The sequence below is a fragment of the Trichoderma atroviride genome, chromosome 1 (assembly GCF_020647795.1).
Source record: "Trichoderma atroviride chromosome 1, complete sequence".
NCBI classification, from domain to species: domain Eukaryota; kingdom Fungi; phylum Ascomycota; class Sordariomycetes; order Hypocreales; family Hypocreaceae; genus Trichoderma; species Trichoderma atroviride.
In genome coordinates, this window is record NC_089400.1 from 1,355,841 (window position 1) to 1,375,005 (window position 19,165).

Consider the following 19,165-nt stretch of genomic DNA (forward strand, 5'->3'; position numbering starts at 1 on the left):
GACTTCCGCGGGACTCAAGTGCCGCCGGCCCATCAGGGTCATCGTCCCGAGCATCGGCTATCGTGGGGAGCACCAAGACCCTTTGCTTTGCGTGAGGCATCGCAGAGTCTTGCTATGCGGTGCCCGCAGCTCCACAGCCAGCGGGCAACTCTCGAGGAGCATGCGCCATTCATGTGTCCCAAGACACGCATAGTCTCACATCTCTGAGAAGAGAATTGATCGTGTGCTCACTCGCGCTGCTGGCTTTGGCGAGGGTGGCACCACCGAGGTCTGACACAGCGGTGACCGTGTCCAATGCCAATAGCTTCGTCTGAATCAGAGCTAGACAAGCTCTCCTCCCCCTCAGCAACCTTGGCAAATATTGGCCTCTCCACGGACGAAACGGTCCAGCTAAGCCCAGATGCAGTGGTGGCACGCCATGCTCGCTCCCATCTTCATTTATATGGCATATAGCAGCGAGGCTAAATTGGTAATCGCCGTGTACTGTAGCATACTGGCGAACGCAATCCATATGCATGTGTGTAATATAGAGGCAATCCTGCGGGCGGCCAGTGGTCAATCTAAGCGCTTGTAGCAGGTGCCTGCGCGCCTCTGACGGATGAAGCTCGTTGAGTATCAATCGCGGTGGATTCGTCTTCTGCAAGCTGTCAACGAAGGATCATGCTAGCAGACCCCGCAAATAGCCTGTCCAGAGCACAAATGATGGCACAGAACGTACGAGATTAGTATATAAGAGAGGCCATTCGCAGATCACAGACCCTCTTCCGTCTATCGGCTGATGCCCTGCGGGTAATTGTCAGTTGTAAGAACTAGAGTCCGAGATGGTGTTGAACTCGACAGACTGACCTTGCTTCATTGCCAAGCTCGGCTTATTTGGTTGTTTTCTCAAGCTTTTATACCCAGGGTACTTGGGTACGCTCTTCGTGTATATCCGCGCATATATGGGATCGAAATGCGCCCGCTTCGGGAACCTTTTGCAATATAAAAGTAGTATTTCATTCTATAAAGGTAAAAGTCTCAAATCAAAATGTCGTCAATTACTCATCGCTCCCGCAATTTGTGACAGGCATGCACGTACGATATGTGATAGAGAAATAGCGTCGCAGCTCTGTGATTGGGTCTCCCATCCCACCAGGCTGCATGTCATTTCAGCCCTCCCGGCGATGGCAGGGAATTTATGATATATCTTGTATGGAGTACGGCTAGTTGAGACATTAACCGAGCCTCAATATGAGGTACTTGTAGCTGCCCGCAATCTCAGCTTCTGCAGCAGGCCGAGTATGGCATGTGGAGTCATGGATTATCTACTTCATCTCGTGTTATCCGAGTTGGGAGCCCTCAGCTCAAGTCTACGCCTATTTACAGCTGCAAGGATTGGCAAAGGTAATTAAGAACATATATTATCAAGACTTTACAATGAGTGAGTTTGAAAATGGAAATTATATACGAAAGGGGACACAGGGTCTGGTCATGATATGCAAATGGTGCTGCAAAATGCGTTTTTCTATTGTTTCGGTGACGTTTGATATCGCAAACGCTCTTCTATTCTATGTGGGATAATCAAGATGCTTTTAAATGAAGAGATTCATGGTTGATGCATGCGGGATCAACAAACATTCGTCTATGGCTGAATCGGGTATAAATTAGAGAGGATGCCTCGGTATTCGTAAAAGTATTACATTACCCCATGTGGATAGAGTGTGTATAAGTCGTCCGTGGTGGAATAGGGAGTTTACAAGGGCCAGGAGTGTAAAAGGAAAAAGAAGAGTTCATGATCGCTTGGAACCACTTTTGGGGCAGCTAGCAGCCTTATGTCCAGGCTGCTTGCAGATGTAACATGCAGAGGAGGCTGAGTTGCCCCCACCTCCAGATGATGATATGGAGGTGATCTTGTTCAGCGAAATTTCCTTCTTCTTCCTCTTTTCACGGAAGTCTTTGGCCCTTTTACTTTCGTCGTTGGGTCTAGTTCTCGGTCGCGATTGTGAGCGTGAGCGACTTGAGCCGTCTCCAGCATCTGAATGTCTCTCTTTGCGCTTTCGGCTCGAATCCTCGCCATCACTGGATGATTCATCGTTTGAGCCGTCTTCTTTCTCGGAATTGGGTTTCTGCTTAACGGTCAGTAAAAGGACAAAGGCAGAGCCTAAGCCACTATGAGAAGTAACCCTGTGAACATACTTGATTTTCAACCTCCTTGGGCTTTCGCGTCGAAGTCCGCCCACTCTGCGGGGCGTCTTCGCCAGACTCGTCATCTGAATCTATATCTCCGTAGCCAACATACACAACATTCAGAGACGGTTTTGGAGGCGCGCTTTCGTTCAGCTTGTCCAGCTTTGTATTCAGGACCCAATGCGCGCCGCTCGCAGTGTGTTGGGCAAGCGCTGCCTGTCGCTTTGCCTCTTGGTCTTCAAGCGCTGCCTTGATCGATGCTTGATCGATCAATGCGCTGACCCTTTGTTCTGCTGCGGTAGCCGCTGAGTTGTTCAACCTTCGCTTTTTCGACGATTGAGAGCTGTCATCTGTTTGTGGCGACGATGAAGCGGATGCGACAGCTCGTTGCATGAACTTCATGGTTAAGAGTCTCGAAGAGACCCCTTTCGGCGTGTCTGGAGCCATTTTTGTGGCAGATCTCTGTGATAATTCTCTTCGGATATTTCCTTGCCACACTTATTTCGACAGGCGATTCGTACGGCGGATACGGGCTTTGATTGATAGATATGATTCTTGAATGGGAGGCTCTGGGAAAAAAGTTCAAGTAAAGCTAAGCTTGTCGATAGTATGCGACCCGCGGCTAGCGGGAGATATCCATCGATCTCGGGAAATATTTGTTCCGCTGCCTCGTCCAATCCACCTCCATATCCGACTTCAACTCCAGTCAAGCGTCCTGCTCGGCTTCGGGTCCAGATATATAGCACAATCTCATCACAGCCATGGCGTCGTCTCAATTGCGAGCGGTCCAAACGTTGACGCGCAACTTGCGCGCATCAAGCCGCACATTCACCACCTCCGCACGCCGACTCGAAGCTCCTACACCCGTTACCTCTACCAGCGAAACGGCCGCAGTGCTGGAAACCGACGCAAAAGCCATCGGCCAGGCTCCCAACCGCGCCGCTGTCTGGTCTCGAAGCCAGAAGCCCCGAACTACGGCTATGACAGGCCCCCGTTTCGAACAGACCGATTTCAGCCTTCAGGTATAAACACCAGCCGAGGATTGCCATGGGAGGGATGAAAATCTGATTTGCTCGCAGCCCCAACCTTATTCAGCCATGGAGCTGGTACACAAGGTGCCCGTTACATGGACTCACGACCGCATTGTCTCATGCAGCGGCGGTGGCGGTGCTTCTGGCCACCCCAGAATCTTTATCAACACCGATAAGCCGGAGATTGCTTCCTGCAACTACTGTGGCACTCCTTACGTATGCTAGACTGCCCTACGCAAACCAATTAGGAGACTGGGAGAATTCTAACCGCGGAATAGGCCAACGAACACCACCGAAAACACCTTGAAGCTCTGCCAGAGACTTCATACCCCTTAAAATAGACTTGATCAGTTGGAAGAGGGAATTTGTGTTATTGAGTTTCTGGTCATAGATAGTCTCTGGGCCGGTTCACGAGTTATTTGTATAGTTATGAAGAACCAAAACAGAGAGAGAGAAAAAAAAAACAATTACAATACGCATAAGGATCTGCGTGAGGTACCAAATGTCGCAACACGGCATGTATAAGCGCCTATTACCTTACCTACCTATAGGCATATCCCAGAGACATCTCGCCCATGGGATGCCGGCCCAACAACGTGAATGAAAAGTATATTTATATCAGTCCAATCCTTCGCCCATCCTTTTACCACATTGAGTACACAATTCTCTATATATATAAACTTGTGGTGTAACGCGCGGCTCAAGACGGTATACTTCTATTTCAAGCAGCGAGGTAGCATCAACCCCACTAATGTCGACTAATGTCGGCGTCTACAGTTTCGTCTCCACTTCTCATAACATCACAGTGACTACAGAATGCCTCAGCAAGCTAGTGGTGATATAAAAACCATTATCCTTCTCCTCTTGTTTATGATTGCACTATTTCCAAATTCAATCTATTATATCTGGACTCTTCCTCTCAGCCTCGTCTTCACACGGCCGCCACCACCTGCAGACTCTACCACCCCCACCATGTCTTGGTTCCAGAAGCAAATCACACTACCAGCCCAATCGCGTGGCTCATATCTCATCACGGACCAGATAGTGTCTGCGCTCCCAGAGATTAAAGGCTACAAGGTTGGGCTGCTGAATCTATTCGTCCAACACACAAGCTGCGCCCTAAGCCTGAATGAGAACTGTACGTCAATCAATGCTATTATTACTACCACTCGTTGAAGTGAGTGTAGTTTGGAGATGAGGAGAAATGTGTGCAAAAGTCTTATACTGTGGGTCTTTAGGGGATGAGGATGTGAGAGCCGACATGAGCGATGCTCTCGACCGCATTGCGCCTGATTTCGGGGGCAAAGGAGAGGCACTGTACCGACATGAGTATGTATATCAATGATTGGCCTTTCAGGTTCTTATGCTAATGCTTTCATGAACAGTGCTGAAGGCCCCGATGATATGCCGGTGAATCTCCATCTACATACCTCTACAGTGATATTGAAAACCTCAATCTAACCATGTGTAGGCCCATATCAAATCAGCCCTCATCGGTGCCAGTGTCACCGTTCCAATTCAGAACGGCAAATTGGTAAGTATCGCAAAGTTTCCCCTTGTTTACGCATCTACTTATGCCTGTGTTCTTCTTGTTAACACTTTCGCAAGGCCACGGGAACATGGCAGGGGATCTGGTACTTGGAATTCAGGGCAAGTAAACACCAGCGCCGCATCGTGGCAACCATTCAGGGAGAAAAGGCATGAAGAGAGAGAGTCTATTGTAACATTGAATTGGAAATCCTTATATGTATTAGACAACCTGTAGCTTCAAACATGCATACATTGAATTGTTTTACCTATACGCCAAACACCATCGCCATGTCTCCTTTTTCCAATATGCTGTTCATTTCAATCAATGTGTCCCATTTTCCTCAACCATATCCGTATCGTCTCCGGCCAGAACCTTGGTCTTGGGCACATATCCATCGGGAGCACCTGAACCAGGGGTTGCAGCGACAACTTCGCCATTCTCGTCAACAAACTCAAAGTTGTAGCGACTGAGGATATGAGGAATGGCGGACAGCTGCGGTCCATATCTGGCGGTGTTGTCGTAAAGCTCGAATAAAGGGACGGCTAAAAGCTTCATATTCTTTGGCACGCTTAGAACCTCTATTTGGGACGAAAAGGGGGGGATCGTTAGCGCCTGCAACAAAGACTATAATGATGATGACTGATGAAACTTACTGCTCTTCGGTAGCTGAATGAAATAGAATTTTTTGCACTCCTTGGGCCGTGTGACGTGCGCAGGGACAAATGGATACATGAAGGTCTCGAAGTTTGGCCTCCACCACTGCGCCAGGCACTCGCCAACCTCCCAGTCTCCAGCCTCTTCTCCCTCGCCCAGTCGGCCAACTGGCGCAAGTCTCTCGTCTAATCGAGCTTTGAACCCCTCTACCTCGTCGTCTTCTGGCTTCAGGTAGTCTCCAGGGAGCTTGAAGAACGCGTTTGCGATCTGCAGCATGAGGATGTGCGGGTGGTTGTGCTCGTGGCATACCAGGATGCCTTCGCATGTTCGGCGCATGCCATGCTCGCTGAAATGTTCTTCTAGACGCTTCAGACGGGCAATTACAGACGGATCTTCTTCTGGCTGTGTCTCTTTCACGCCGAACGTGTAGTTGGATAGCGGATAAAGCGTAACCTTCTCAGGCTGGTTGGCATTGAACGACAATGGGATCGTGGGCGGAGACCCCGATTGGAGGGCCGAGGCCGGGATGGTTGACATGTTTGAAGCTCGTCGCAATGAAGGCTAGAGTGGATTGAGCGAGCGTCCCTTGTGCTTCCTGCTCGATGGCATTCGGCAGAAGTTGTTGACGGCCAAAGGGGATATTGGCGAGAGCAAGCACGCGCAGCCGGCACGGTCTCCACAAACTGGCAGCGAGGCTGGGGCAGAATGCGATAGCTAGGCTAGACCGTCTGAATAGGAAAGCGGTGTGAGCTGTAGGCGGGTGTCTAGCGCTACCAGCAACACAGCCATATCCAGTGCTCTATCTACATCTACCTCCTAGTACCTTATTCTTGAGCTCTCGGATGAATAAAGATGATATCTGTCTATGGTAGAGGACCATATGTTACCTATAGGTACTTGATGAAGTATATTGCATCACTCGCAATATCTGATTATTAAATCATATCAATATTCATAAACCCGCCTCAGTGGGTGCTATACCCGAATACTACCTATTTGCACCAGATAACAGTGTTAGGCAGTAGTGCTTTCAATGTTTGCTTACATTTAGAACATCACTCAGCATTGCAAACGCTTGATGGAAGTTATTAGATATAGCGTGAGGCCTTATCTCTTCATGTCTGATACGAGGTCTTATCATGTGAGCGACGCCTTTTTATTCGAGAGATTAGCCAGCCCACCAATATATTGTAAAGTGCTACAAGATAGGGACAATTGATTAGCAGCTCACACTAGGCTCAGTAGTATTCCATTGAACGATTACGCAGGTATCCGGGCGGCGCCCCAAGTGCGCCGTTGGCAGCCACCAAGTGTGACAACACGAGGTCACGAGAGACGGGACATGATAGAGAGAACTTATCCGGAGCAGGCATATTCTCTGCAGGCACCGCAGGTACACTGACATTGAACGCTACTAGGCATGTATAAGACCGTACTGCTAATGTACCGGTAGTGCTGGTGGGCTTACTTCAACATCTACAGCATGACTACCAGCCTATCCGCGTGCTGCTGAAGAGCCATACAGTACTTGAGCATGCCTAGAAACGGGCGATGCGCAATGAGGGGCCAACAGGGGCAGATCTGCAGCATGATGCATGCGCAGCGCCCTAAACCCCTCTGTATCCCACGCCTTTGCCCACGCCTGCCCACGCTCGCCAGGGCCAGTTTGGGGGCAAGGAGGGCTTGGCTTGGCGCTCGTTGGTCTGGAAGCAGCCTGGAATATCCGGGGTCCGGAAGGGTGGTCTGCCATCCAGGCGATAAATTTACGGGGCGAAGCTGATGCGACGCCGGCCAGCTCCAGTGATTGCCTGTTTGTATCGCGGAAAAGCGGAAGGGCTTTCCAGTGCGATTGGCGTGCAGTTCAATGGTATTGGTACCGCCAGAGCCCTATGTGCTCAGCGGCAGTAAAGCTGGGCCAGCGTCACGCCGGTGCGATGCCACGATATCCGGACGAGTCCTCAACTAACATCTGCCTAGCGTAAGCCCCCTCCAGCAAAGCCGGAACAAAGTCGCCTGGAGCGGCTTCGGAGCTGACGCAGGACGTTTCTGGAGATACGAGGGCATTTCTAATTACACGCTGAACCTGGGAGATGAATTGTCTTGTCTCGGTGCGCAGAGTGATGGCAAGTAGATGCAAGGAATCGCTCCTCTTGCTCGACTCGACGCAGGTCACGGGCAAGGCCACCGAGTGGGGGAATCTCCCACGCTATGTAAATGTAGCTTAACCCACATCCACATCCTCAGATCGACGCTTAGCTGTGCCTCTGTCCATCTTCCCCCGAGACGCAGGAACTCAAAAAATCAATCTCTGTTTGGCCCGTTGATAGAGTTTCCTGGTTCCCAGACGGCCGCCTTCGCTCCCCCCGCTCTGCCCTAGCGTCATGCGCAGATCACGGCCATTGACACGCTCCAGTCCGCTTGCAGCTTCTTGTTAGCCACAATGGAGGCGACGTTGCTCAGCAGCCTCCACACCAAGCTGGATGACCTGGAGGGCAGGCTGCAAGCCTATCGCTACGACCTGATCTCCGATTTTCAGCGCTACTACCACGACCTGCTCACCGGCGTCAACCCCAGCGTCGCGACCAGCATCCAGCAGGCCATTGCTCCGTCCTTTGCCAACTACCCGATACTGCGTCCCGAGCTGGCGGCCGCTGACTCACAACCACCTGACAGGCCCCAACCGGCCACATTCCAGCAGCCTGCGACGCCCGAGGCTTCTCCTCGTATCGAGGCTCCTAACGGCTCGCACGACCGAGAGGCGGATCTGCAGGGCCTCTTCACGCCAAGCTACCTCCCGCTGCTGGACAGCTCCCCTCCCTACCACCGCCCTGCCGTGCCGGCTACCACCCCGACGACGACTTCTATCCAGGCCACGGATCCCTTCCCGCTGCTGCCTGCCATGGACACGCCGCCAGCCGACAACAGCACTGCCACAGATGATGGTGTCACCATGGACAGCCTTGCAACCCAAGGGAACAACGCGGCTCCCGCAGGCGGCCAGGCTCCGTCTGAGGCGAACCGCCTGGTGAGGACCGCCACCGAAGAGTCAACCTCGTCTGCGTGCTCGGACAAGAGCGATTCCAAGGTTATGCGAAGTGCCATGCGACGCTCCTCCAGTATATCTAAACCGCCTCAGAGCCCCCGACGGGTGCGGTTCGAGTTCATGGGTGCAGAGGTGCTACCTACGTCATCGCCTCAGCAGGTGGAATTTATACCTCCCAACCCAATGTCGCCGGCCGCAGAGGACGAGCCAATTGCCTCCGATATGATACTTGGCGACGATATTGACGAGTGGCAACCTCCTCGGAAAAGTTCTTCTACAGAGGCCTTGAGGGCCTTGTCCAGGGCTCCAGCGGAAGAAGGTACCGTGTGGACTGTTGTCGATCCTGAGGCAGACAAGGCCAATTCCCACCCAGATAGCGCGAATAAGGAGACCTCAAAGAATCGCAGCTCCATGGAGCAGACCAAATCTACTATGAATAACCCAAGAATAGAAGTTTCAACTGGCGCTGCCCAAAGCAAAAATACAACCTCATCAGAACCCAGCGCTGCCAACGGCCGTGGTCCTAAGACCAACAAGAATACTGACGACTCATCAGATGATGAGGCTGACTATTTGGCCATGGGCAAACGCAAGTCTGCTATGAAGCAGAAGTCTACATCACCTCCAGCCACCCAGTTGCCGATAAGAGGAGCGAGTAACGGAGTTTCACCTACGGCGCCTGGCTCAAACAAATCGCATCCCAATGTCGACAATGCCTCTAGAGAGACTAGGAGTCCCGCTACTACGGACAATGAGAGCTTTGACGATTATGGTGATGACGATGACCTGTTCGAATTTGAGCCTGCCGGCCTAAGTGCTCCGCCGAAGCCGCGCGAGAGACAAGCAGCTCCCCCGCCAGACGAGTCATCAGATGACGATGATGACGAATTTGAGGATGAAGTGCCAACCATGGCTCAGTCCACTCAGCAGCCGCTTTATTCGACATCACCAGCTGTTTCTATCGCGCGGCCACAGAGGCCGGAGAACTCCATGGCCTCGGTGTCAAGGTTCCAGCCTGGGTCCCTCGGGTCATACAAAGGTCGGCCAGTCGTCATGCCTGTTGTGCGCAACCCTGAAGTGCACGCAAGGGCTGCCTCTTTGGGCCAATTCAACACTTTTGTCGGGGGCCTAGATGGCCGTAGCGGAATGGATGAGGGAGATCTTAGTAGCTTCCGTGCCAGCGTTGTTCAGCCTGGTTTTTCGGGTACCCCGCGGAGCTTCACTGAGCGCTTCATGATGGAAGAAGCACAGGAGGAGAGGAAACGGAATGGCGCCACTCGGTGATATGATTCCCTTTATATGAAATTTGCTGGCGTCTTGTCTCGGAGGTTGGTTTCCTATCTCAGCTTACAAAGGCATGGTGGGTGGGTATGAATTTAGGACTATATGGAAATGGAAATCTCGATGGCGTTCATCTCTGTGAAGGGTTTGTGTGTTTTGTCATTTTTTCATGAGGAAAGAGCTTGAGGTGGAGGGCGGGCTGCTGTCCAAGCGACGTTACATCATAAACACCTTATTTATTTTAAAACATGTTTTATCATCACCATCAAAACTGTATACGCATAAGTAGTCATAGCCAGAATGTGCCCTGGCAATACATATACGGGCCAGTATTGTATCTTCTGCTTTTATGGATCTTGAAAGTGTCAACGCGTGTGCTAGTGCCGGGATCTTGCTTATCAGCCGATTTTTAGAGTAGAGTTGGTGGTGTGATGGCGGGGTTGTGAAGCTACCGCTTTATCGAGGTTATGATGTAAATGCATGTAAGAGGAACTTGTTGCCATCCAGCCTGGAGTTTTGGAGGCTGACATTCTGCATTATCTCAACCAGCCATTCTCGGGATACAGCAATCCGAATTCGAAATGCCTGGAATTCAGCTCGAGATCTTCAAGGTACGACTCTTCAACTCTCAACATAGCCACATTTCCTGACTTTGACCTCTCGGAGTAGTTCGGCGTCTGCCTCATGTTCCCAATTGGGTTCATGTATTATTTTGGAACGAACCTGGACAATCGCTTCAAGGTTAAGGATTTCTGGCCGAAGCCCGAAGAATGCAACAAGCTGCCTCAAGATAGAGAGGAGGTCGTTAAAGAGTACGAGCGAATCGTGGCACGGCAAAAGATTCGACAGGCTCTTCAAGAGGAGAGGCAGCGACAACAGGCGGAGCAAGCGCAAAAGAACGAGAGCTCTTGATTGTTTCGACAAATGTTTACCTATCGCACGACGGCCTGTGGGAGTAACAAAAATGGGAAAGGGAGTTAAACCCGAATTGTATTGTAGGATTGAATTGGCGCTATTGGCGAATATAGGACAAATGCATAGTTGGCGTTCAGCCTGCAAAAAAGCAGACTGAGGGAAAAAAAAGAAACTCAACTCAAATGGGTATTTTGGATGATATTTGTACGATAATGGGATTTGTTACAGCTATATGTCTATATGTCTCTCCAGCTTGTCCCAGTCATCGTCCGTGATCGTGCCTTGGCGAAAGTTGGCGAACAGAGCTCTGACCTCGGTATACTCGCGAAGACCAGACAGCAAGGTATTCAAACTTTCTACCAATTCGGCCGTATCGACGTCAGCCTGGGTGTCTTCATTCGCAGCCCACATTATCTCAGACTCGACAACCTCGAGCTCGAACCGTTTAGAGATGGCTTCCGTGATGGCCATGAGCTTGGATGGCTCAGTCCAGATCAAGAATCCACCATCCGGATGCTCTTCGACATCTTCAGTTCCGTCGTGCTCAATTGCTTCATCCAATACATCAGATAAAGAAGGGCCACCATCCCTAGGCTTAAATATGGCCCGTCCGCGTCTTGAGAAGTAGAATGCAGTGGAGCCCACAAGGCCGCCGGCCTTCTTGACGACAAGTTTGAGATCGTGCAAGCTACGCGTCTTGTTATCCGTCTCAATATCGGCAACCAAGGCGATATTAGGTGGCATGAGAATCTCTAGTGTCATGGGTTCAAGCTGTGCGCCTGTTGCAGAGCGACCTTGGCCTCTTGCGATGGCACCCTCAATTAGTGACTTGGGAACGCTCGCTAAAATTAAGCATTAGATGAACATGTTGCCTCGACAATATGGGGAGAATAATGAGTCTCATGATAAGAATAAGAAGGTACCTTTTGTTGCTGCTGCAACTGCATTTGCTAGCTGGGGGTTGAACTTGACGTCCTCGCCATACACTTTTTATCTACGTTAGACTGATCTTCCTGACACTTGGAGCTTGGTGCCACTAACTTTTAGAGTACATGGTGATGAGCTTTGTAAATGAAACACGATCAGACATTTTCTTTTTGTCTGTAACCGCCTTGATATGCTTCGTTTTGGACCATTTATTGTGCCCTGCGTTCTGAGACGCCGTCGTGCCAAATGAATGCAGACATGACGGGCATACAAGACCGCTTGAAGATGCGCGAGAAGGGATTGAAAGACGAGGCTTTCTCAGAAGCGAAAACGATCTTGCAGGGTTCATCGTAACGAGTTGCTAGTAGAAATCACTAGACAAAATAGTCCAAAAATTCTCTGCAGCTGACCCAGAGACTGAAACCAATCTTGTGTCTCCGTATTTTGAGACACCAATTCAAGATATTCGAGCTTCTAAGCTGCTAAGCTGGTACTATCGCATGTTCCTCCAAATGCGCCGGGTTAACGATCTTCCCTGGAGCTTGGGGCAGAGAGGCTGCCCATCCAGGGCCACCAGCGCCTGCTGATTGGCCATTGCACCACCGCTAGTGTCGATGCCCATCATCATACCAGTTGGAATGCTGGCCATCCATCCCCTATCAAAGAGTCCTGGACGACCATAGATAGCGAAGACCTGGTTACGACAACATAGAATTCGACGACCGAGGGCCCCTCTGACGACGCCGCATCCTGCCCGCCATGTCGTCGAGCCAGGAGCTCGAAGCTCCAGCCAGTGCGCCGAGCGTGCAGGCCAGCGCCGCCGCCGATCCAGTCACTGCCAACCCGGAGCTGGACCTCCCTAAGCTTCAAGCGCTCCCCGCTGAACAGCAAGATCTCTTCCTCCTCACGTTCGTTTCGAGCTTGAAGAAGCATGTATTGGGGCTTGTAGCAGACGATTGTACGGCCCAGCAGTTCTACCTGAAGCGCGAAATCTTCCAGATCATCAACCTGTCCACCCCGCAGCCGTCTCGGGTCATCAGAAACAACCTGGGAGCTTGTCTAGCCCACATCTTCGGCAAGGGCGACAGGAAGCTGCTATTCGAAACGATAAACGATCTAATAGCAATAACAGCGGGAGGAAAATCCAAGGATGGCGAGACTCGCGCAAAGCATGCGGCTGTTAGCTGCCTGGGAGACGTGTATGCCTCTGCGGGGGACAGTGCAATTGGACTCCACCAGCTGGCTTGCACAACGCTGCTGAAACTGCTCAGGTCGGCTTCGAATAACGCAGGAATAAGAGCAGCGGTGTTTACCGCTTTGGAGAAGATCATCATCATGGTTGAAGGATCCATGGACGAATACATTTCTCGGGATATCTGGAAGCAGGCAAGGAGCCATGCTTCCGTTGACAAGGGAACCCTCGTCGTTGCGTCTGCGTGTCGATGTCTTAAAGCCCTGGTGCGACACACCATGTACTTCCACAACTTGACCGACTTCGACAAGCTGGAGACGTCAATGTTCAAGGCTGCCGACTCGTCATCCGCCAAAGTTCGAAATGCCATGGCCAGCTGCTTTGCCGAGGCGCTGGTGCAAGGATATTCCGAGTCCAGCGCCGCAGACGCCGCCGCCAAGAATAAAAAGTCTAAACTCAAGCTTAAACGAGCATCCACCCACCCCAGCATCGCGGGAGATGAGGACGATGTTCCATCTCGCCCGTCAAGCCCAGCTCCTGGCGCCAAGCGGAGTCAAGACCTTGCTCTGTCGCTGCAAGATATTTTGAAAATCTTGGCTGGCTATTTTGTCAAGCCTGCAACCACCAACAAATCCCGAGCTGCTATCGGAGTGTGCTATGGTAAACTTTTCCGCCGACTCGGCGAGAAGACCGTGCAGGCCAATTATCTTGGTATAGTAGAAAGCTTGACTGTTGATATCCTCGGCCACGCAACCATTAGCAACAACCGCTATCGCTTGCTCATTTCGCGAAAGATCGTGGATACCATCATTCAGGATGTCATTGGGCGCAAGATCCTGGGGGAATCTGGCCAAAAAACCGCGGCAGAATTTCTCATCAGCGGCGTTTTGAAAAACTACCCTCAAGCTTTGGCTGAGAAACCAGAGCCTCAGAAGCACACCCTCATTGCTGCTTTGAATGCTGTTGCATCGCTATTAAAATCACTTGGATCTGCTGCAAACAGCTTCGCAGAGCCTTGCCGAGATGGGCTATTGCAAGTGCTACAACATCCCAGCTATTCTGTGCAAGTATTTGCGTCGAATTGCATGAAGACTTTTGTCCTCGCATGCCCTCAGCAGCTGCTGCCGTGTCTTTCGGTATGCATGAACAGCCTCAGCCGTGAACTGTCTCTCCTGGGGACTGGACGCAACTCCCCCAGGCGATGCATCGGATTCGCACATGGTCTAGCCGCCACTCTAAGCGCCAGCCCTTCTCGCCCACTACATGGCTCTCTTGATGTGGACAGTCGGGTTTTGACAATGGCTACAAACTTGCTCAAATCCAGCAGCCAGTCAGAGCTCCGTGTCTCGAGCACCCAAATCCAAGTTGCTTGGATTCTCATCGGCGGCCTTATGTCTTTGGGTCCAAATTTCGTCAAGATCCATTTGTCGCAGCTGCTCTTGCTTTGGAAGAATGCGCTGCCAAAGCCTCTAGCCAAGGACAATACCTCAGCCAGGAGCCTGCTCGAGGCATCATTTCTTACTCATGTGAGAGAGTGCGCTCTAGGCTCCATTCTAGCTTTCCTTCAGTTCAACAATCGGCTTCTCACGGTTGACGTTTCTAAACGTATAGCGGCAATGCTCCAGAGCACAACAGCCTTTTTAAAGACACTGCCATCAAAGAAGATAACTGAGGACATTTCGCAGAGACTTACTCCTGCTCTTCAATTACAAGACCTTGACAGGATGGTGCAGCGTAGAGTCTTGCAGTGTTATATCAAACTGGTGAACCTGAGCCCTGCGGGAGGAAGTGAAGCCCTGTTGCAGTCGAATTTGCTGACTCTTGCGATATCGCTATTTGCGGATCCCGACAACTACACGCCCAACTCTCTAAGTGCCTCGATTGCGAATGCTGCTGGCACCTTTGAGTCGGTTTGGGATGTTGGCGACAACACTGGCTTTGGAATAACCGGTATCGTATCAGGCTTCAATGTCAAGTCGCTCCCAGGCCAAAATGAGAACGCCATCCAGGAAGATAAAACTCGACAAAATGATTCAGAGGCTTTCATAGATAGTCTCTTGCAATCGCCGGTCTGCGGCAGTCTGGAGCATGATGCATCAATGCTCTATATCGGCGGCGTGGATGACGGATCTACAGACCCTGATCCCCCAGCCACCGAGGTCATCAACAGCGCCATTCAGCTGTTTGCTTTTGCATTTCCATTGACCCCGGCCAAGGTTCAAGAAAGTATTCTGGAGCAAATCAGAACATTTGCGTCGGCAGGTTCTCTCCAGCGAGACTCTGGGCGCAAAGCAGCCATCAATGTCAATCTTGCAACAGCAGTTCTCTGTACGATGAGGGTTGCCGTCAAAGAGACCAGCTCTCCATCCGGAGATATTGCTAATATCGCCGTCGAGCGGTTACTGCAGGATATCGTTCGAGATTTTGTTCTTGATCCCGACCAATATGTTCGGAGCCTTGGCTATGCTGCCGTTGCGAGACTATGCAACGTGTACGGCAACGCATTTACAAATCAAGAAATCAAATACCTTGTTGACACCATTGTCGGAAACCGAGAACCTAGTGCTAGAGCGGGTTGCGCAATGGCCCTGGGTGCTATCCAGACCAAGGTAGGTGGTATGGCTGCCGGCTACCATCTGAAAACTATTCTCGGTATCCTTATGTCGCTTTGCAATGATCCTCACCCTGTGGTTCATTACTGGGCCCTTGAAGCATTGTCACTGGCGTCAGACGCTGCTGGTCTAAGCTTTGCTACCTACGTGCCAAGCACTTTGGGTATGCTCGCACAGCTCTACGTTTCGGAGACACATCATTCTGAGATATCCTCGGCCATTACGATGAACTTTGAAATGGAACTCTCGACAACAGCAGCCGTTGCACGAAGTGTCGACTCGCTTATCAATGTGCTTGGGCCTGATCTTCAAGATGCTAACAAGTCGCGAGAGCTCATCTTTACGCTGGTTGGGCAGTTCCAGGACGAAGAAGATGTGTTCGTTGAGAGAGCTGCACTGGGCTGCTTGGAACATCTATCCTTGTATGCCCCTGGGCAGATGCATTTTGGCGATTACGTCAAAGTCTTGCAGAAATATCTCTCGTCCGAGCACGCAACTCTACGCGACGTGGCTGTAGATGGACTTTATAACATCATGAAGCGAGACCCGCGAGATGTTCTAAGAGAAGCGGACAAAGGCTACGAAGACCAACTGTGGCTGGTACTTGACGCTGACCCATCTCATGATGGCATCCGAAATATCATCCGCAACTGGTTGCATCAGACATGCCTGAATGAGACTTTCTTGTGGCTTCAGCGTTTCCAGTCCGTTTTGAAGATGACAAGAGCCAAGCCAGAGGAAGGTAAAAACGTAAATAAGTCTACGATGGGCGGACTACCTGATCTACAGGACGAGGAAGCCGCAGGATTTGCAGCCGCTTCGACGGGTGCAAAGGAGGACAAGGCCGACGCAGCGTCAGAAGCAGAACCTCTGCGCTGGCAAGTAACGACGTTTGCGATGAGCTGTATATATGACATGTTTGCTATTATTGCAAAGGACGTGGCAACACACGGCGAGTCGAAAGCTCAGCTTGCGCTGCAGAATAAGATTGCTGATGTTGTGCGCATGGCCTTTTCTGCGTCGACATCAGGTGTATTGGAGCTACGCATCTGGGGTCTCAAGATCATCGGCGTAGTCCTCAAGATGTTTGGCAAGACACCTGACCCTGACTTCGAAGAGGCCATGCTCTTGGAGCAGTATCAAGCACAAATCAGCTCGGCATTAACCCCGGCATTTGCGGCGGATTCATCCCCCGAGCTCGCTTCAGAGGCGGTCAATGTCTGCGCAAGCTTCATCTCAATTGGCATTGTCACCGATGTCGACCGAATGGGGCGTATCTTGAAGACTCTTGTGAATGCTCTAGAGAACTTCTCCAGTGATAACGAGAATGCAGGAATTGGCGACCTGAAGGGTCTCAGCTCCAATGCACAAGTTATGGTCAAGATATCTGTATTTTCAGCCTGGGCCGAGCTGCAAGTAGCCAGCACGGAGCAGAAGTATCTACTAGATGTTCTCAAGCCGCATATTGGGAAACTAACACCTCTCTGGCTTGAGGCACTCCGAGAGTTTGCACGACTTCGGTTCGAGCCGGATATCTCAATGACGCTAGGACCCCCTTCTCTGTCGGGCAGCTTAGACACAATTTACGCGGCTTTGAACCGCGAGACCTTGCTTCGCTTCTACCAAGACGCATGGCTCAAGCTGGTTGATGCGATTGCGAGTCTGATTGAACAAGACAGCGAATTTGTCTTTGACGCCCTAGACGGCAAAGAGCTAAGCGAGACATCTCCCAATGGACATGCAAAAGTTCCGGGCATTAACTACCGAGACGAACCGGTGGCCTTCTTCTTCGTGCTCTTCGGTCTTGCTTTTGAGGCCTTGGCGACTCGGCCCGGCCAAGACAACTCCCTGGCTACGCAGGAGCAGATGCTGGCCATCTTGCAAGCCCTGAAGAAGATTCTACACCCCAGCGTGACTGGTCACGCAATCTATCGGCCTGATGTATTTTCCGAGACAATGGACCTTCTCGATCGTCTGGTGCTGACAGAAGGGTTGGATGTCCAGAGTGTCATTGTCGAAATTGCCAGAGATTTGTGTGTTACGCACCCTTCCGCTCGAAGACAGTCGGATGATGATGGCGACCTGTCTGAAGATATTGACCAATTATTCGAACTGACCCGAATCATCGTCCTTGTCCTATCCGGCATTCTACCAGGTCTATCTGAGGGCAATGCGCCGGCACGGCATCAGATCAACGGAGAGGCTATTCTGTTGATTAGAACCGCGCTCAATGCCATTGTAGATGCTGCGGAAGTGTTCCCGTCCATCATCAAAACGGACTTGCACGCCTGTATCATTCACATTTTTGCGACGATTCTCGCTACGCCAGAGTGTCAGGAGCTGATTGTACCACAGTCGCTCGCTATACTGAAACGATTTATTGCCAGCATGTCCAAGTCGAGGAGAAACTCGGCCAATGGACCATCAGCGACCGACATCCAGCTGCAAGGGTGCCTCCGGCGCTTCCTGTCCATCTACCTCAACGCGCAGAAGCGGGAGACGCCGACGTCTCTGACCTCTGTGAAGAACAGCCTACTTGCCACCACTATCCTGTTTACAAGTGGCACGAATCAATTGCCTGCCACCGAACCCCTTGTCGCACGCTATCTAGATGAGGTCCTAGACTGCCTCACAGATCGAATGGTATGTTTTATCTAGCCCCACCCGAACTCGACTCTCCTACTCTCCCCCCTCCCTACCTTTATGCCAGCGTACTGACTCTTTTCTCCTTGCCATTGTTTCAAAAGACGGCCAAAATAGCAGCCAATTGTATACGATCGTTGTTGCTGCAAGGAGCGCCCTCTGCGGCAGATGTCAGCATTGCTCGCTACCTCTTCCCACGACTCATTGCTTTTGTGACAGACGTGGGGCCTGAAGATCCTGAATTGGCTCGATCACTCGTCAGTCACACACTATGCTTATACGTAAGATCAGTTAAGCCTGATCGAGTGGCACCTGCGATGGCAATGGTCATTCCGGCTCTCATGGCCAGAGCGACAGGAGAGGGCGAAGGGGTCTATTCAGAGACAAGCACACGCCTCCTAGAGCTGGCAGCGGTGAATCAAGAGGTGTTCAAAGCTATTGTTGGAGGCCTAAGCGGTGGTCAGCGGGCGTTCCTCGAGGAAGTAATCCGGTCGGGTCGGCCAGCGGCCGGTGCTGCAGACAAGACGCTTTCCAGCGAGACTTCGCAGCCAACCATTCAGTTGAAGATGAATTTTGGCGGTTAGATGGAGAATTTGAGTCGTGTCAAGAGGAAAGCTCCAATCAACAGCTGATTAATAAAGACACGCCAAGAGAGAGAAATTCCGGTTAGGGCAAAAAGGGTTAAAGAGTTTTGTTGTCTCATGCAGGCGCTCATTGGCGATATGAGTAAGGGGCAAGATGGCATACTGGAGTTTTGTATGGTTCAATGCGCAGGTAGAATGGACACACATGTCATGTAGACCAAATGATGATGGTGATGATTGTTTTTATTGCCTTTTTCAGGATGGCATCTGTCTGCTCGACGCCCAAGTGTTACCTCAATGATCCCGAAACAAGCCGACAAGTCGGATGAAGCAAGCAGTGCTCCTTTGTCCTTATCATCTGTGTTCCCACCTCTCATCGGCATCGCCTAGTGGGTAGTTCCCTTGAGAGGCAGATGGACTGAATGACGGCTGCTGAAAGGATGCAGCAAACGGGAATGTGAGAGCTGCATATGGTCCACTGCGGCATCGTCTCAGCCAACGAGATGGGGGGATTCGTCTCAAGCTGCATACGTGCTTGCTTCTGCCCCTCTGTACATGAACCAATCCCACATCGCATTGGCCGGAT

At 51.1% G+C, this 19,165-nt stretch overlaps 9 protein-coding genes across 9 annotated transcripts; 5 read left to right on the top strand and 4 right to left on the bottom strand.

The window, feature by feature from the left end:
- Positions 1-169: 169 nt before the first annotated feature.
- On the bottom strand, positions 170-517 carry TrAtP1_000542 (uncharacterized protein; the record flags this gene model as incomplete). The annotated part of the gene is made up of 1 exon (XM_066110627.1): positions 170-517. The coding sequence occupies one exon, from the start codon at positions 515-517 to the stop codon at positions 170-172; it is 348 nt and encodes a 115-aa protein (XP_065966699.1).
- Positions 518-1,478: 961 nt separating this feature from the next.
- TrAtP1_000543 (uncharacterized protein) lies at positions 1,479-2,758 on the bottom strand. Its single transcript, XM_014091592.2, has 2 exons — positions 2,176-2,758; positions 1,479-2,105 (listed from the first exon to the last, which is right to left on the bottom strand). The coding sequence occupies exons 1-2, from the start codon at positions 2,611-2,613 to the stop codon at positions 1,770-1,772; spliced, it is 774 nt and encodes a 257-aa protein (XP_013947067.1). The 5' UTR covers positions 2,614-2,758; the 3' UTR covers positions 1,479-1,769.
- A 137-nt stretch (positions 2,759-2,895) lies between these two features.
- Positions 2,896-3,651, top strand: TrAtP1_000544 (uncharacterized protein). Its single transcript, XM_014091591.2, has 3 exons — positions 2,896-3,188; positions 3,246-3,413; positions 3,476-3,651. The coding sequence occupies exons 1-3, from the start codon at positions 2,928-2,930 to the stop codon at positions 3,536-3,538; spliced, it is 492 nt and encodes a 163-aa protein (XP_013947066.1). The 5' UTR covers positions 2,896-2,927; the 3' UTR covers positions 3,539-3,651.
- A 226-nt stretch (positions 3,652-3,877) lies between these two features.
- TrAtP1_000545 (uncharacterized protein) lies at positions 3,878-4,954 on the top strand. Its single transcript, XM_014091590.2, has 6 exons — positions 3,878-3,930; positions 4,013-4,335; positions 4,436-4,526; positions 4,583-4,607; positions 4,669-4,731; positions 4,806-4,954. Exons 2-6 carry the CDS (start codon positions 4,014-4,016, stop codon positions 4,899-4,901), a joined length of 597 nt encoding a protein of 198 aa, XP_013947065.2. The 5' UTR covers positions 3,878-3,930; position 4,013; the 3' UTR covers positions 4,902-4,954.
- TrAtP1_000546 (uncharacterized protein) lies at positions 4,955-6,208 on the bottom strand. The gene is made up of 2 exons (XM_014091589.2): positions 5,382-6,208; positions 4,955-5,306 (listed from the first exon to the last, which is right to left on the bottom strand). The coding sequence occupies exons 1-2, from the start codon at positions 5,917-5,919 to the stop codon at positions 5,050-5,052; spliced, it is 795 nt and encodes a 264-aa protein (XP_013947064.1). The 5' UTR covers positions 5,920-6,208; the 3' UTR covers positions 4,955-5,049.
- A 1,260-nt stretch (positions 6,209-7,468) lies between these two features.
- Positions 7,469-10,077, top strand: TrAtP1_000547 (uncharacterized protein). The gene has a single exon (XM_014091588.2). It carries the CDS (start codon positions 7,823-7,825, stop codon positions 9,707-9,709), a length of 1,887 nt encoding a protein of 628 aa, XP_013947063.1. The 5' UTR covers positions 7,469-7,822; the 3' UTR covers positions 9,710-10,077.
- A 169-nt stretch (positions 10,078-10,246) lies between these two features.
- On the top strand, positions 10,247-10,817 carry TrAtP1_000548 (uncharacterized protein). The gene is made up of 2 exons (XM_014091558.2): positions 10,247-10,317; positions 10,376-10,817. The coding sequence occupies exons 1-2, from the start codon at positions 10,288-10,290 to the stop codon at positions 10,616-10,618; spliced, it is 273 nt and encodes a 90-aa protein (XP_013947033.2). The 5' UTR covers positions 10,247-10,287; the 3' UTR covers positions 10,619-10,817.
- On the bottom strand, positions 10,818-12,008 carry TrAtP1_000549 (uncharacterized protein). Its single transcript, XM_014091587.2, has 3 exons — positions 11,663-12,008; positions 11,545-11,607; positions 10,818-11,463 (listed from the first exon to the last, which is right to left on the bottom strand). Exons 1-3 carry the CDS (start codon positions 11,895-11,897, stop codon positions 10,850-10,852), a joined length of 912 nt encoding a protein of 303 aa, XP_013947062.1. The 5' UTR covers positions 11,898-12,008; the 3' UTR covers positions 10,818-10,849.
- A 109-nt stretch (positions 12,009-12,117) lies between these two features.
- On the top strand, positions 12,118-19,088 carry TrAtP1_000550 (uncharacterized protein). The gene is made up of 2 exons (XM_014091586.2): positions 12,118-17,995; positions 18,100-19,088. The coding sequence occupies exons 1-2, from the start codon at positions 12,308-12,310 to the stop codon at positions 18,577-18,579; spliced, it is 6,168 nt and encodes a 2,055-aa protein (XP_013947061.1). The 5' UTR covers positions 12,118-12,307; the 3' UTR covers positions 18,580-19,088.
- Positions 19,089-19,165: the final 77 nt, after the last annotated feature.

What these genes read in the sequence shown, in the direction of transcription:
- TrAtP1_000545 (XM_014091590.2), top strand. Translation starts at nt 4,014, where the DNA reads ATGCCTCAGCAAGCTAGTGGTGATATAAAAACCATTATCCTTCTCCTC. An exon ending in AAGGCCCCGATGATATGCCG is followed by an intron (nt 4,608 to 4,668) that starts GTGAATCTCCAT and finishes AACCATGTGTAG; the next exon opens with GCCCATATCAAATCAGCCCT. An exon ending in CAATTCAGAACGGCAAATTG is followed by an intron (nt 4,732 to 4,805) that starts GTAAGTATCGCA and finishes CACTTTCGCAAG; the next exon opens with GCCACGGGAACATGGCAGGG.
- TrAtP1_000549 (XM_014091587.2), bottom strand. Translation starts at nt 11,897, where the DNA reads ATGAACCCTGCAAGATCGTTTTCGCTTCTGAGAAAGCCTCGTCTTTCA. An exon ending in CATCACCATGTACTCTAAAA is followed by an intron (nt 11,608 to 11,662) that starts GTTAGTGGCACC and finishes GTAGATAAAAAG; the next exon opens with TGTATGGCGAGGACGTCAAG. An exon ending in AGTTGCAGCAGCAACAAAAG is followed by an intron (nt 11,464 to 11,544) that starts GTACCTTCTTAT and finishes GCTTAATTTTAG; the next exon opens with CGAGCGTTCCCAAGTCACTA.
- TrAtP1_000544 (XM_014091591.2), top strand. Translation starts at nt 2,928, where the DNA reads ATGGCGTCGTCTCAATTGCGAGCGGTCCAAACGTTGACGCGCAACTTG. An exon ending in AGACCGATTTCAGCCTTCAG is followed by an intron (nt 3,189 to 3,245) that starts GTATAAACACCA and finishes ATTTGCTCGCAG; the next exon opens with CCCCAACCTTATTCAGCCAT. An exon ending in ACTACTGTGGCACTCCTTAC is followed by an intron (nt 3,414 to 3,475) that starts GTATGCTAGACT and finishes ACCGCGGAATAG; the next exon opens with GCCAACGAACACCACCGAAA.
- TrAtP1_000546 (XM_014091589.2), bottom strand. Translation starts at nt 5,919, where the DNA reads ATGTCAACCATCCCGGCCTCGGCCCTCCAATCGGGGTCTCCGCCCACG. An exon ending in CATTCAGCTACCGAAGAGCA is followed by an intron (nt 5,307 to 5,381) that starts GTAAGTTTCATC and finishes CGTCCCAAATAG; the next exon opens with AGGTTCTAAGCGTGCCAAAG.
- TrAtP1_000548 (XM_014091558.2), top strand. Translation starts at nt 10,288, where the DNA reads ATGCCTGGAATTCAGCTCGAGATCTTCAAG. An exon ending in TTCAGCTCGAGATCTTCAAG is followed by an intron (nt 10,318 to 10,375) that starts GTACGACTCTTC and finishes CTCTCGGAGTAG; the next exon opens with TTCGGCGTCTGCCTCATGTT.
- TrAtP1_000547 (XM_014091588.2), top strand. Translation starts at nt 7,823, where the DNA reads ATGGAGGCGACGTTGCTCAGCAGCCTCCACACCAAGCTGGATGACCTG.
- TrAtP1_000550 (XM_014091586.2), top strand. Translation starts at nt 12,308, where the DNA reads ATGTCGTCGAGCCAGGAGCTCGAAGCTCCAGCCAGTGCGCCGAGCGTG. An exon ending in ACTGCCTCACAGATCGAATG is followed by an intron (nt 17,996 to 18,099) that starts GTATGTTTTATC and finishes TTGTTTCAAAAG; the next exon opens with ACGGCCAAAATAGCAGCCAA.
- TrAtP1_000543 (XM_014091592.2), bottom strand. Translation starts at nt 2,613, where the DNA reads ATGGCTCCAGACACGCCGAAAGGGGTCTCTTCGAGACTCTTAACCATG. An exon ending in CCAAGGAGGTTGAAAATCAA is followed by an intron (nt 2,106 to 2,175) that starts GTATGTTCACAG and finishes ACCGTTAAGCAG; the next exon opens with AAACCCAATTCCGAGAAAGA.